At 47.5% G+C, this 13,968-nt stretch overlaps 1 protein-coding gene across 2 annotated transcripts in view; it reads left to right on the top strand.

Annotated features, from left to right (window-relative positions):
* PRKCH (protein kinase C eta) overlaps positions 1-13,463 on the top strand; it is a 113,512-nt gene extending 100,049 nt beyond the window's left edge. For both annotated transcript variants that reach the window (XM_030949160.1, XM_030949158.1), the window contains exons 13-14: positions 11,108-11,251; positions 12,456-13,463. In XM_030949160.1, coding sequence (XP_030805020.1) covers positions 11,108-11,251; positions 12,456-12,602 — 291 coding nt within the window. In that variant the 3' untranslated portion in view covers positions 12,603-13,463. The remainder of the gene's footprint in view (positions 1-11,107; positions 11,252-12,455) is intronic.
* The last annotated feature ends 505 nt before the right edge of the window (positions 13,464-13,968 follow it).

Raw genomic sequence — 13,968 nt, 5'->3', positions numbered from 1 at the left:
GCACAGGTGGAACAGCACTGGGGAGCCCAAATGCCCCTGGATTAGTGTGAAGAGTGAGAGGGCTGGGAAAGTGAGGGAGCTTGGCTGAGGGCAAGCATGAGAAAAATTGCATCAGCACTACAGTGCCAAGGATGCAAAAGTAAAACTTGAGCTGTGTTTCTAGACAACAGCAGCCTGGGAGTGACTCAAAAGGCAAATGGTCTGGTTGAGTGAACTCTCTCCTGCTTTGTGTCACTGAGTTCCTTTCCCCCCCTCCGGACACCACTGAGACTTTGTTCTTGCAGAATTGTGTAAAGTCCCCTTTGCACTGTCAGGTTAACTCCAAGAGGCTGTCCTGTCTGGGAGTGGTGCTTCAGACTCAGCTGCAGCACTAATGGTGCTCTGTGGGTCAGCAGGAGCAAGGTCCTGCTCTGATGATCTGTGTTTCATGGACTTGTTTCTGGCTGTCAGACCACAGGGTGAGGAAGTTGAGATTTCCTGTGTGTACATAGAAATAAGTTTGGTGAAAGTTAGGAAAGTGTGTGTATCTGTATGATTTTCTTCTTTCCTAAACTTACAGCTGACACTAGGTGAGGAAAAACTGTATTTGAAGGGTACCTTCCTCTGTCTCTCCTTGTCATGGAAAGGAGCAGTGTTTCCCATAATTTTTCAGGGATGATAAAGTGAGATAAATTTTATTACTATGTGTGTGTGTATGAGTTGAATCCAGGATTACCTGGGGAGTACAAGTTGTCATTCCAAAGAAATACTGAGGAGTGAATACCTGAATACCTGTGTCCCACGTGGTCAGTGTGCAGACCAGCCCAGTTTGGCTGGATGCAGGATAACAGCTCCAGCAGAGCCCCTGGAGGTTCAGGCTGTGCAGGCACCTACCATAATGGGGGTTGAGAAGAAAAGAGTGGAGGGATCACAGAATGGTTTGGGTTGGAAGGGACTTTAAACTCCATCCAGTTCCAACCTCCTGCCATGGGCAGGGACACCTTCACCAGACCAGGTTGCTCCAAGCCCCACCCAACCTGGCCTTGAACACTGCCAGAGATAATTCACAGCTTCTCTGGGCATCTTGTGCCAGTGCCTCACCACCCCATGGCCAATAACTTCTTCCTTATATCTCATCTATATCTCTTATCTCAGTTCAAAACTGTTCCCCTTGTTCCTATCTGCCTGTGTAAAAAGTGCCTCTCCCTCCTTTTTATAAGCTCCCTTTTAATACTGGAAGTGTCCACATACAGATAAAAAAGAAAATTCCCTGAGACACTTCATCCAGGGCTTAATAAAGGAGAGAAAGCAAAGTGAACTGCCCACCCTAAGGGTGCCCCCCTGAGTGCCCAAACCCCCTTATTTTCAGAAAGGCTTTGTGGATGGTGAATGCTCTGTGCTGAGCCAGACTGGCCCCACCACTGTGGGCAAATTGAAAATGCCTTGATGAAGAGAGGAGGCAAAGGGATGGAGCTCCTACAGCAGAAAGACTTAGAGGCAGATTTTTTAATGCAATCAAAGCAAGCAGTCTGCTGTGACAGAGGAGTGGAGGGGAAAGGGCTGTTTCCAAACTGCTGACGAGGATGTCTGAATTCAGGAGAGGTGTGGATGAGCCCAGCTGCCTACTTGCTGCAGCTGCTCACCCCTGACATCAGCAGGAGGGTGAGGTCCTCTGGACTTTGGAGAGGTTTATTCTGTTCATATTCTGCAGTTGTTGAGCACCTCTGGATAGGGAGAGGTCAGAAGCAGCTGCCTCCTCCCTCAGCACATCACTCATTCCAACATCTGTGCTTTCTGCTGCCTTCATGCCTCACCTTTTCCCTAAGTCCTGGGCAGTCTCTTTGGCCCCTGCATAAACTCAACTAAACCCCATTGTTTGTGCTCCCCAGCCCTCTCCTGAGCACCTCCAAGGAGTGAAAAGAGGCAGCCAGATGCTGATGGTGCCCTTGTGTCACCCTGCTCAAGTTGTGTCTCCCCTTTGCATTTGTATCCTGCAGATCTGGGCCAGGTTCTTCCTTTCCAAGTGACAGAAAAAGGCAGATAATCTGTTTCCCATTCAGTGCTGGAATAGACAGAATGAACTTGTTTCTGAATGAACCAGATGTATTTTTTAGGCAAAGTTCAAAAGGAAGAGGATGATGGTGGACCCACTGAAATCAAAGAGGGAGCTGGATGAGCTCATTGCTTTATCCTCAGAGCTGAGGAGCCTGCTAAAAAGGCAGATAGATATTAAAAATGCCTTCAAATGCCAATAAATTATTCTCCTTGGCATCTCTTCAGAGTTGGCAGTCTCCATAAATTCCCTTGCACAATTTGATTAAGCTTTGGCTTTCAGCATGAGGCTGATATTTAAATCTCTCTGTGAAGCTCCGTGCTGGATCTGTGTACACATTTTTCCTTTATTTTGTTTTTCAGAAATGCTTTCATCTTGCATTTCCTGGTTGGCTCCACAGCCACTGCTGCAGAAGCAGGGCTCTGGAGCCTGTTGTTTCCCAGCTGGGGAGGAGCTCTGCAGTTTTAAATGACCATTTCTGCCATAAACACACTGTGGTGAGGTGACAGGGCTGTGCCCACCACAGGTTGCCTTCGTACCTCTTTTGCCTTGCACATCCATATCTGTAACCTGCTGTCTCTTATCTTTCCCTCCTAATTTTTAAAAAGCAAACAGCTTTCCCCAGTAATTTTAATCTCTTCTGTTGATTGATCACACCTTTTTCTCAAGCTCTCCTCTTCCCCACAGTGTCCAAGCTCCTGAATAATTCATTCTGATAGAAAACTACAGATACCTGTATAGAGCTTGCCCAGGCCAAATTCATCTTGAAATAATCATTAGGTCTTTTACCATTCCTTTTCCAACAGGCTGAAATTAGCTTCTCATTTAAGTGTGCTTTGTGCAAGCTCAGATTTCCTTCAGAAAAAGCTCCTAAAGCAGCCTGGTGTGACTCATCCTCCTCTTTCCTGCCAGGGATGGGGGAAGGTGAAGGTGTGCCAGCATTGTCTTCCCCATCTTTTTTTCCTCCTTACTCCCTGGTGCTCAGGAAGGAGCAATTCCCAATGTCTGAGCCTAAGACTTGTGGCCCAGGCTCCTTCCTCAGCTCTGCCATATTTAAACTGACCTTAAAGACGCACAAAAGGGGTTTGGTGAAGTCCATTAGAATCCAGTTTTGGGGCAGATCCTAAGGATTCCTTTGAGAACCTGTGTCCATCCTGGGTTTGGGAATGATTGCTGCAGGATGGGGCCAGCTCTGGCTGTGCAGTCCTGGCAGAAGGGGCCAGTCCATCTAACTGGGAGGTCTTCACACTGTGATAGAGGTAACAAAACTCTGACTGACTGAACTGTCCAGGGCTTTAGGTCTTACTCATCCCTCCAGCTTTGAACTTTATGACATGGTGTGTCTTCTCGGGAACTTTAAAATTAAAAGAATTTAAATACAACCAGGACTACAAAAAAAAGCTCCTTTGAAGTATTTTTTTTTTCTTTATTGGACTTTACAGGTTTGTTCAGGGCACTTAAGTCCCCTTTGTACTTGACCCTATGTAAATAGACCACCCAGGGTTGTGTAACAGATTCCCAGTTCCTCTTGACAGGACTATCAGAAAAGGATTAATTGTTTTCCCCTGCAACCCAAGGGAGATTTTACTCCTGCTTAAAATGAGAGTGGGATCATGCTCCCAGTCTGTTAATAAGTGTGATGCTCATTTTGCCTTCATGTTTGTGCTACTCTGATTGATATATTGATTTAGTAATGGACCTGCATATCCCCATGCTGTACCTGTAGCCTGACTGTGGTAATTGAAAACCAGCAGCAGGATTTTGATATTGTCTGAGCAGCCCTGCAGCTGGTGACCCCTGTGGGGGTGACTGCTCAGTTCTGAAAGCACAGCTTTCTGGGGTGTCATCCTGACTAAAACCCTTGTCAAATATTCCATACAGCCAATGACTGAAGTTAGTGTCTACTTATTATTACTGATTACAGAAGTGCCAAAAGCAGAAGTGTCAAAAATCAGTAGTTATCCTCAGGAGCCAATGCATTTGATACTTGTGGCCTTTTTATTCTACATTGGTGTTGATGAGTGGGGAGAGGCAAGGAAACAGGTAGATTTTAGCACAGTGAGGAAGTTTGTAGCTGTTCAGACAGCATTTTAGTGTGGTAGTCAGCAAAGTCTCATCAGTTCACACCACTGGAAGATCTGGAGCCAGATGTGTCTGTCCCACATGGGAGTTGCTTTATCCACCTGGGTTTATTTTGGTAGTCAGCCCACCTTGGTTTATTTTGCTGTTCTCTTGTTCAGCACTGTTTGCAATCCAGTTAATCCTTCTTGTTCCCTCGAGCTCTGTCTGGGCAGCATCAAGCAGCCATTTCTGTACCAGGGGAAAGTGAGATCAAATTTATCTGCTTAATACCCACTGCACTGACATTTTGTCCTTCTTGCCTGGGGCTGGCACATCGGACATGTGACTTCTGTCATGCTTATTGTTACATTCTTCTGGCTTTTAGGGAGCTGGGCTGAAGACTTATTTTTACCTCCCTTCCCCTTTTTTATCTGGAAAAGGAGATAACAGATATTTCACACTCTGTCTCCTCCTCCCCCCTCTCCTTTAAATGCTTTCAGGGCAGTCTTGTACTTCTGAACCCTGGCACTGTGCTTGCTGGACCTTCTCTGCACTGAAGGATTTCACCTGCTCCCAGTTTGGGGTAGGCAGGGCTGCAGCACCGGGGGTACCCACACCCTGTGGGGTCACATCCTGCCTCAGCAGCACTGAATAGCACTGCTAGCAGTCAGGGCTTCCAGCATCTGATCCCTCTGTGTGCAGGAGAGGAGCAGAAACGCCACATGGCCTGTGATGTCTGCAGTCAGAGCAAATCCCCAGATTAGACAGAGGTGGCTTTTGAGAGAGCCACGGTGACTCCAGGCCTGCTCTCAGCAGCACAGTGCTCAGGGAAGGTCAGGGAAGGAGGATTCCAGCTTCCAGGAGCCTGGCTCACAGCCACAGCCAGGCACTGGCTGAGCTGCCCCAAGCACAAGGACTCCATGGGACAGCTCTCTGACCTCACCTTGCAGTGAAACTGTGCCTCCCTCACCTCCTGTAACCTGTGGGTCCGAGCCCTGCAATGCTCTCACAGGGGGAAATGAGGCACATTTGTGAGCATCACCTGGCAGGACTGGGATGGAGGCTGATGGGAGCTTTGCCCAGGAGAGCAAAAGATAATTCTGGCTCAAAATGAGCAGATTTTGTATTAAAAAAAAAAAATCTTGCCTTCCAGTCATTAAAAATAATACAGGCATTAACAGACAGAACCATAGAACCATCTTTCTTCTTTGTTTGAGGGCTAATGACACCCCAGACCATGGGTTTGTTGCCTTACATAATGGGCAGCCAAACTGTTTTCAGCAACTGCAGCATTCAGTCGAGAGATTCGTGTAGGGAAGCCTTAATTAGAGTAATTGCTCTATTTATATAATGATTCCCTTTTGTCTCAGATCAAATGGATCTTTGAGAAATCTTATTTCCTTTCCAGTTAATTTCTGCCCTGTTAGTTTAGCTCATGAATCTTAATGAAGAGAAGCACCTTGGGTATCTCCTGATCTCCTGCTCTGCCTCATTACTGGGGGGGAGACTGTGGGGCATTAATCTCCTGTGCTGCTGCTTCTGCTCTTTACTTTGGTACCAACATGAGAGAAACACCAACAGGCAAATTTAAAAACCATGAACAGGGAAATCTTCCATTCCTTTAACAGTTTGACTTGACTATTACAGTGTCACAATCTGAGTAGGGCCCTGTGAGGCACAGGGTGTGAGGCACAGGAGGTGACACTGAGGTACTGCCACCCTCTCTGTGACAGGCTGCCCTTGGGCTCCTGGTAAAATAAAATGATGAATTTTCCTGGGTCTCTGTTCCCTGCCTGTATGATTGGGAATATCCTCCCTTTCTGCTGTGTGCCTGTGTTTGAAGGATGAGCTGCTGGGACACAGGATTTCTTCTTCAGGGTAAATACACCAGAGTCCTGGTGGGAATTGGTATGTTTAAAAGGTTATTTTGTACAAGAAAGAAGGATTTCTTTCTTGTCCAGATGGCTGACAGTGTGAAGGGACTGGTTGAGCAGAAAGTTGTATTTCTCTTCCTGAAGTGCAGTGACAGGATTGAGCCTTGTTAATGTTTTCCTAGAACGTGATGCAATTTCACGTAATCTGTGATATTACTCATGAAATTAATGATGCAAATAACACATACATCAGTTGTGTAAAACCAATCAGGGATTCCAGTGTTGAGAAAGGAGACTTGTAATTCAAGGAAATAAATGCAAGGAAATGGCTGATTTGTGCAAACATCCCTGCAGTGACTCCCAGGCCATTCAACTGATTTGCAGACTCAGCCTCTTGAGACAGAAATTGCAATGCTGCATGTGAGCAGCACTGCAAGAGTCCACCACAGCCTTGCCCAGTTTCCTGGGAGTCCTGGAGCCCTTCCCAGCATGGTCTGAGCTGTGGGAGAAGGGGAGGACCAGCACAGATCCCCTCACCTGCTGCAGGCTGAGCTCCCAGGGCTGACACAGATTTTCCCCAATGGTTGGCACTGCCATGGCAGCATTTTTTCCTTGTAACTTCACGGGCTCTCTGTGGACTAATCCCCAGCTTTTAATTTCTTGTCATGGCTTGCTGCATTTTCTCTCAGTAAAGGTTTTCAACTGATCTCGTGAAGTCATGGTTTTGGCTCATGCCAGCTGCTGGTTTTGGCTGCAGTGCTGCTGGGAGGGTGAGCTGAGGTCAGGGAGAGCCTTGCTCCAGTTTGCTGCTCAGCAAACTGGTGTAGCCCAAAGGATCCCAGTCTGAGGATGCTCCCAAGGGGCTCCTTACCCTGGGAATGGGGTAATTTCCCATGGCTGGATGTGGTCACAGAGCAAGGGCTTGACAGCCTGGTTCAGGTTTGAGCTTGATAGTGTTGGTATTGGTTTTGCTGGGAGGCATCTTGGATTTGAGTTTCTTTTTGCTCAGGAACATCTCTGGTTTGCCTTGTTGTTACTGTTAATTTTTTTTTTCTTTGTGTTTCTTCTTTTCTTCATCTGTGTGCCAGAGGCTGAGGTTTGTGCTGCATTCATGGTTATTGTGGAAAAATAAAGATAATTAAGCATTAGGAGATGACATCTTTCCACCAAAAAACTTTCTACTGAAAATCTCTCGCCACCTGCACTGGAGGCTTGTCCTTGGAAGGACATTGAGGGCTGTCAAACCTGTGAAGCAAGTGTCAACCTCTGGCCTTCCCAGGAATGCCAGCAACAGCAAACACTTTGTAAGACATTTTCCAGCTGGTTTTGAGTGCAGCCAAGGGATCATGGGGGAGAGGAGCCACACTTCTGAAAACCTTTCCCCTCAGCACTTCACCCCTCCTGCTGCACAAGAGCCTCTCACATGGTCAGGACAGGGGCATGGGCTGCAGATACTCATTTCAGAGATGGAGGCTGAGCTTGTAATTAAGTTTTACAGAAATCTTGAGCTCATTGCTTTGCGGTTAGTGCCATCAGACAGCAGAGGCAGCATGAGATGGTGTGCCAGATGCTGCCCTGCTGCAGCAGAGAAATGTCAGTGCTGCCTCAGGCAGGGAGGAAGCAGATTCATGGGTTTTGGAGCCTTTGAGAGGTCATTGAGTATTTCGGGTTTTTCTGCCTACTGGGCAACACAAACTGAAAATTTATCATTTCTGTGTCAGTGCAGTAATTCCTGGTGAATTCAAATAGTGTTTGAGAGGCTTTGTTATTCATTTTAGTGCAAGCGGGCTTCAAAATTACATTCTGTCATTTTGTGTACCTCTTACAGCAGAGCAGGCAACTGTTCCAGAGCAGAACATCAGTGTGAATCTGTTGGAGTCATCGTTTGCACTCCTGCAAATGATAAAAGACTGTGATAAAGACTGGAGCCTCTTGCCAGAGAAACACACCCCCTTCATCAGACTGTGGCAGACCTGCCACCTCCAAAACTCACCAGGAGATTTTATGTAAGGGAGGAGCAGCCATGGGCAGCCCCTGGGTGCCTGGGTAGCCTGGCATGGTGCTGCACTGCCCAGGCTGCAGGGCTGTGTTTCACATGCCACATTGCCCAGAGCTCCATCCAACCTGACTTTGAGCTCTCTCTGGGCTACCTGTGCCACATTTTTGCTGAAGCAGACCAGTGTGAGCTTGACTGCCATGGAAGGGGAGCCTCTTCATGTTGTGTTCATACTCTTGGTAGAGTTCATGGTCTGTAACTCACTTCCAAGGTGCTGCTAGCTTCCACTGGGTGCTTCCAGCACCTGGGAAACAGGCTTAGAGAGTGCTCTCCAGGGTGGTGCATGATGCTGTGGGGTCACTGCAGCCCCCTGTGCTTCTCAGCCCTGTTTGTACAGAGCCACAGAGGCAGCAGCACTGAGCTTAGGTCAGCTCATTCCTGTTGGAGGCAAGGAATAATTCAGAGGGGTTTTGTGGAAACCTGCATCGTCTTCAGGAGCCAACCAGGGAAATGTGCTCCAGCAGCAGATGAATTTGAATCCTTCACTCTTCTCCTGCCTCCTTTGTGGGGTGGATGGTGCCTAGAGTTACCCAGCTGAGGTTTACCAGTCTCTGGGTCCAAAAATGGAAAAATTGGAGCTGGCCACTTGAATTTGAACAGTTTTGGTTTGAATGTTGTGTTACCTTAAGGGATGGCCTTTGCCTAATCCTCATTGTCCTAACAAAAAGGGTGTTTTAAGCAGCCAGGAATGAATTTATGTTGGCTCTTCTCTTGTTGCATTGGATTTCTTTGCTTGGTGCAGTTTTGGCATCACATGGAATACATCAAGCAGATAGGAATATAAACACACTTTTATATCCCAGGGCTCTGAACTGGTCTGGAAATGGACACTTGGGTTCAGGTTTTGGTCTTATATGGTTGGGCATGAATGGGAGCCCAAGCAAAGTTTGTTGCCAGTTCTTTTCAGAGTTTATTTACTTTCATGATTATTTTTTCCCTTTCCACATTTAACAGAAGGTTCCTGGTGTGATGGAGGTGGTGGTAGGGCAGGAGCCAGGAGACATGTGATGTATTCCCAGATCTTTTCTCCATGTTTTTTCTTGTCTTTTTGGAATGTTTCAGTCTATACCACTCCCAGCACCACCAAGCTCTGGTCTTGTTTGAGCTTTCTAGGTGTTCCAGCAATGCAAATCAGAGCTGGTGAGGTGCAGATATCCATCTGTGGGGACAAAGAATGAATCTCTAGAGAAAGACGGGGCTGCCAGGAGGTTTCTGGTCTGTTTTGCAAAACAAAGAAGCCTAGTTCAAGGCTTGCAAAGGCTTGTCTGAACCAGGTCTCTCAGAGATTTTGGCTTGACCCATTTCTTGTTTGGAAACCAAGCTGTTTCTGGGGATATCACTATCCCACAGAAATGTTGGGGCAGTCTCTTGGGAAAGAAATTGTGTTGAAGTTCTGATGGTAGAAAGGGAGAAGAACAGGCTGGAAGGTTTGGGGAGACACAGAAGCTCTGCCTGTCCTTGGGCCTGACCCTGGAAATGCTGCATCCCCAGGGGCTGAAGAGTCCAGAGGAGCATGGGGAGAGCCCAGCTGCAGCAGCCACCTCAGCTTTGTCCCTGTCCTGGTAACTCCTACAAATCTGGGGGCACCTGGCAGCTCTTTCTACTGATGTTTTGGGTAGAATGCTGGAAAATGGTTCTGCTCTGGGGAATCCTGTGGCAGCACATGACCTCAAAGGGTTCAGGGGATCAGGGTAGAGCTGGGGGGTTTGTGCTGATGCCAGCAGAGTCTGGGGTCCTGCATGGTGTCAGCTCAAGATGCCCCATCTGCTTCATCCCTGCAGCCCCCTCACAATGGGGTGTTGGGGAGAATTCTATAAATCAGGCAGTCATCTTTCTGCTCCCCATCTTCTCCCTAGATGGGGAATGACTAGACCCTTTATCCTCTTGTCCTAGGAGAGTTTGTACCTTGTGAAAGGCTCCTGCAGTCAGAATGAAGCTGGTCTCTCACCACACCTCCCCTTCTTTTCATTCCCTCATTGCTGAGATGCAGCAGACTTGGCCATTCCCAAAACAGTGACTGATTGTCTGCTTTGGCTGCTTCAGCTGTTTGCTAAACATAATGCTCTTTCATCTTCCAGGAAATTGTCTGGACACCTCCACCAGAGTGCAGCTTGCTTTATGCTGCTGTTTCAATAGGCAAATAAAAGCAGCTATTTTCCCAGTTTAAACATAACCTGATTTCTCCAGTGAATTGGAAATACTTGAGGGAGGGGGAAAGATTGTTTATTACTGAATTTTCAAGAACTGTAATTCCAAATTAACAAGTCAACCAGCTCTTTTTCTTCCTGGGGAAAGGATTCTCCTCCTCCCCTTTAAGAATATCCACAGCACTCACATTTCATCATTTTCATCAGGACCTAAAGAGCACCCACTGGGGCCCTCTCACACCATCTGTGTGATGTATGCCTTTCCTCATTGCTCCCTGGCAAGTCAGGGCACTTTGGCTGAGGTTTGAGATTTCTTTTTGCTGCCAGCAGAATAAAAATGTTACCAAATGAAATCCTTTATTGGCGTTCCAGCAGCGAGAGAGGAGACGGTCACCTGTCTGCTCCCATCAGCTCAGGGTCAGAGGGCTCTAAAAGGCAGAGCCTTGCCCATTTTCCTCTGTTTCCTGAGATGACAGGAAGGAAAGCGTAGGCATCTGGCAGGGCTTCAGCAGGGAGAGGTTTAGGAAAAAGGCACAGCTCAGGATTGAGTCTAGGCCAAAGCCTGGCTGGCTGCTGGGCGGCATTTGACAGCAAGCTTGTACTCCTGAGAGATTAATACAGAAACAAATAATGACCAAACACACTGGGCAATATTTGTAATACTGCAAATGATGCAACTCAACTTTCTGTTCTTACTGTGGTAATCAAGGATTTCACCAAAAGCAAAAGCACCAGGCAGAAACACACCCCGACTTCTTCCTCTGGGGAGCGAGTCGAGTTCCTCGCACGCGGTTCCATTACGAGGAACTTGAGCAGTCCGGCCAGCAGCCGAGTTCAACAGGAAAGCTGAGGACAAACTTTTGTGTGGCTGATCATGGGTCCCTCTCCCGTGGCCCTGCCGGATGGGAGGGAACAAAGAGCCCTTTGTGTTTTGCAGTTCATGACCAAGAACCCCACGCTGCGGCTGGGCAGCGCTGGGCTGGGCGGCGAGGGCGCGATCCTGCGGCACCCCTACTTCAAGGAGCTGGACTGGGAGCTGCTGAACCGGCGGCAGATGGAGCCCCCCTTCAGGCCCCGCATCGTACGTGGGGAGGGGGGCTGGGGGCGGGCACCCCTCGGGGGTTTTCCCTCGGTTTGGCTCTGTAAGCAGATTTATTCCCGTGAGACAGCAAGGAGGTGGAGGAAGGGAGGTGAGGCCTCTGACACTGGCTTGGCTGCTGGTTGGGCACCTGGTGAGCTGCCTCTTTTCCCTTCCATGCTGGATTTTCAAAGGCAGCTCAGTGAAAAGATGCAGATTTGTAAAAGCAGCTGCAGCAGGTTAGGCACTCAAGTACCCTTTGGCTTGCCCCAAAGATAAAACAGGGTAAGTAATCCTCATCCTGCTCACTCCACCTACCCCTCCACAGCAGGGCTGTCTCTCCCCTGCCTCTCTGTGTTCAGCACAGTGCTCCCTGCTCAGGCCACTGTCAGTGAGTGCTTCAAATGGCAGAGAGGCTGCACAGGACACAGTGCTGGCCCTGTCCCCAGTGATGCCACACAGCCCTGAGGATGCTGTGTGAGAGAAGAGTGCTGCTCCTCATGGACAGCCTTTCTGGGGTTATCACTGTGGCTTCCTTGTCTTTCAAATCATTGTCTGCCACAAGCTGGGCAGGATCTGGGTATGTTAGACTTCAATGTCAATAAATTTTATTGACCTCAGTGTCAATAAAATATCTTGCTCTGGGTGCAGGAAAAACACATGCCTCATGAAAATGTGCCACAAACCCAGTTTGTGTGTGTGTGTTCTAAGCAGCCCCACTCTGTAGCACACAGCAAGGAATCCAGCACCTGGAGCCCAGCCATTTGTCTTCCCACAGCCCAATAATTCAGAATTGTGTGAGTTTAATGGCTGGCACTAAGAGAATTGCCCTCCACCCCCTCCCCAAGACCCAGCTGAGACACTCTGCAGATGAGGAGGGGCTGTGTGGAGTCAGCCAGTTGAGAACACAGCTGATAACTGTGCTGCCATTTGAGAGGAGATACTGATTTATGTGCCCTGCCCTGCCATGTCTGGCCAGGGAAGCCCCCAGAGTTGCTGTCAGTTAAATCTGAGAGGGAGTTCCCTGTCAGAACCTTCAGAGGCTGGAAAAGGCTTTGCTCTGTGAGAGGCAAGCCCAGAAAAAGCTCTCAGTCAGCTCAGCCTGGGTTATGGAAGTGATGGTTCAATGCACTCAGATACAGAGCAAGGATCAAGCTGATGATACATACTTCTGACGTGTCTTTCCTTTGTGTTTTCCATTTGACAGAAATCCAAAGATGACGTGAGCAACTTTGATCCAGATTTTATAAAAGAGGAGCCCATCCTGACCCCCATTGAAGAAGGGATCCTTGCAATGATAAATCAGGATGAATTTAGACACTTTTCATTCACCAACCCAGACCTGCTGGAATAGCTGTGGCTCTGGAGAAAGGCTGATGAGAGGACTGGGAGGAAATTAAATGAAAACCAAGTTTACCAGTAATTTCATTCTCAAGGAGTAGCAGTTCACTGACTGGCACAATACAGCAGCACCACTGTCAGTGTTACCTTAATGTGAAATTGAAACCTTCCTGTGTTTGTAGGGCTTCTGCAGCTCTTGGATCAAATATTGACAGGGGTGGAACAAACCTGATATTGTAAATAGCTGATGCAGACAGAGCATTGGATGCTGAGCTGGTTGGCTCAGCCTGAATGCCACCGCTTGCAGTGGATTCCAGGAGTCGGCTTGAGCATGGAACAAGTGTCTTGCAGCCCTGAGCCAAACAGACTTGTGACAGTGCTGGTTGTTTGCACTCTTCTGAGGAGTCCCAGCACTGTCCAGCGTTTTGGAGATGTCATCCAACATCCCATGGCCTGAGTGAACCAGATGTTCCCACTGACTTTACCTGTTTCCTGCAGTATTTATTTCTTTCCGAAGCACAAATGGCTCTTTTTGACACTGTTTGGGTTCCCATGTGAAATATTTCATTGTGCTGACTAGCAGAAGGAAAAAAAAAAAACAAACAAATGCCCTGTGCCCCACACAGATTCTTCCAAATCAAAGGGAAGTCATGTGCTCGTAGTGTTTTACTCTTTGTGCATGTTGAAAAGTTTTAGTGTTTGCATTCTGTGAAATGCCTTTTTACATCATGCATCTTCAATGCTCCTTTCTTTGCCTCCCAGCTGTTTTCAACTATAATATAACTTGTTGTACTGTTTATTTAGGCCCTTTCTATTTAATTATGTTACACAGAGCCCCTTTTGTGGGTTTAGTGCCTCATTAAAATTTTGATCCAAAGTGGTAGCACTTAAATTATTTGTAGCATTATTGCAATGGGAGCCGCAGAGCTGGCAAGCTGCTTGAAGGCAGAGTTGTCAACCAACAGGTAACACAAAAGGACAGCTTTTCTCCCATCAGAGTGATAAACCTTATCTAAAGATACACAATGACTTGGTTTGGTTTGGATTTAAGAGCTCATTACTCACAGGGCACTTCTTATCAGTTGCATCCTCAAGCTTCTGCCACAGGCAGTCTGAGATGATTTTTCAGTGCAGATTTTGGAACCCAGATGCTCTGGGAGATGGTTCTGTGCTTTTCCTGTTCTCCTGGAAGCTGGATGATTTTTCTGAAGCTCCTTGGCACACCTTTGCTCTCCTTGCTGGGCTTGAAGCTGTATGACAGGTTTATGGCCTCTTCCTTGGGCAGATACAAATTTCTGGAGAAAGAAAAGGATTTCTAACCTCTTGCAAAACTGATGATGTTTGTATTGGGCTCCTCACATGCTTTAACTTGAGAGAAG

Source organism: Camarhynchus parvulus, chromosome 5, assembly GCF_901933205.1.
Source record: "Camarhynchus parvulus chromosome 5, STF_HiC, whole genome shotgun sequence".
NCBI classification, from domain to species: Eukaryota; Metazoa; Chordata; class Aves; order Passeriformes; family Thraupidae; genus Camarhynchus; species Camarhynchus parvulus.
This window is presented reverse-complemented; position numbering and strand designations above follow the sequence as displayed.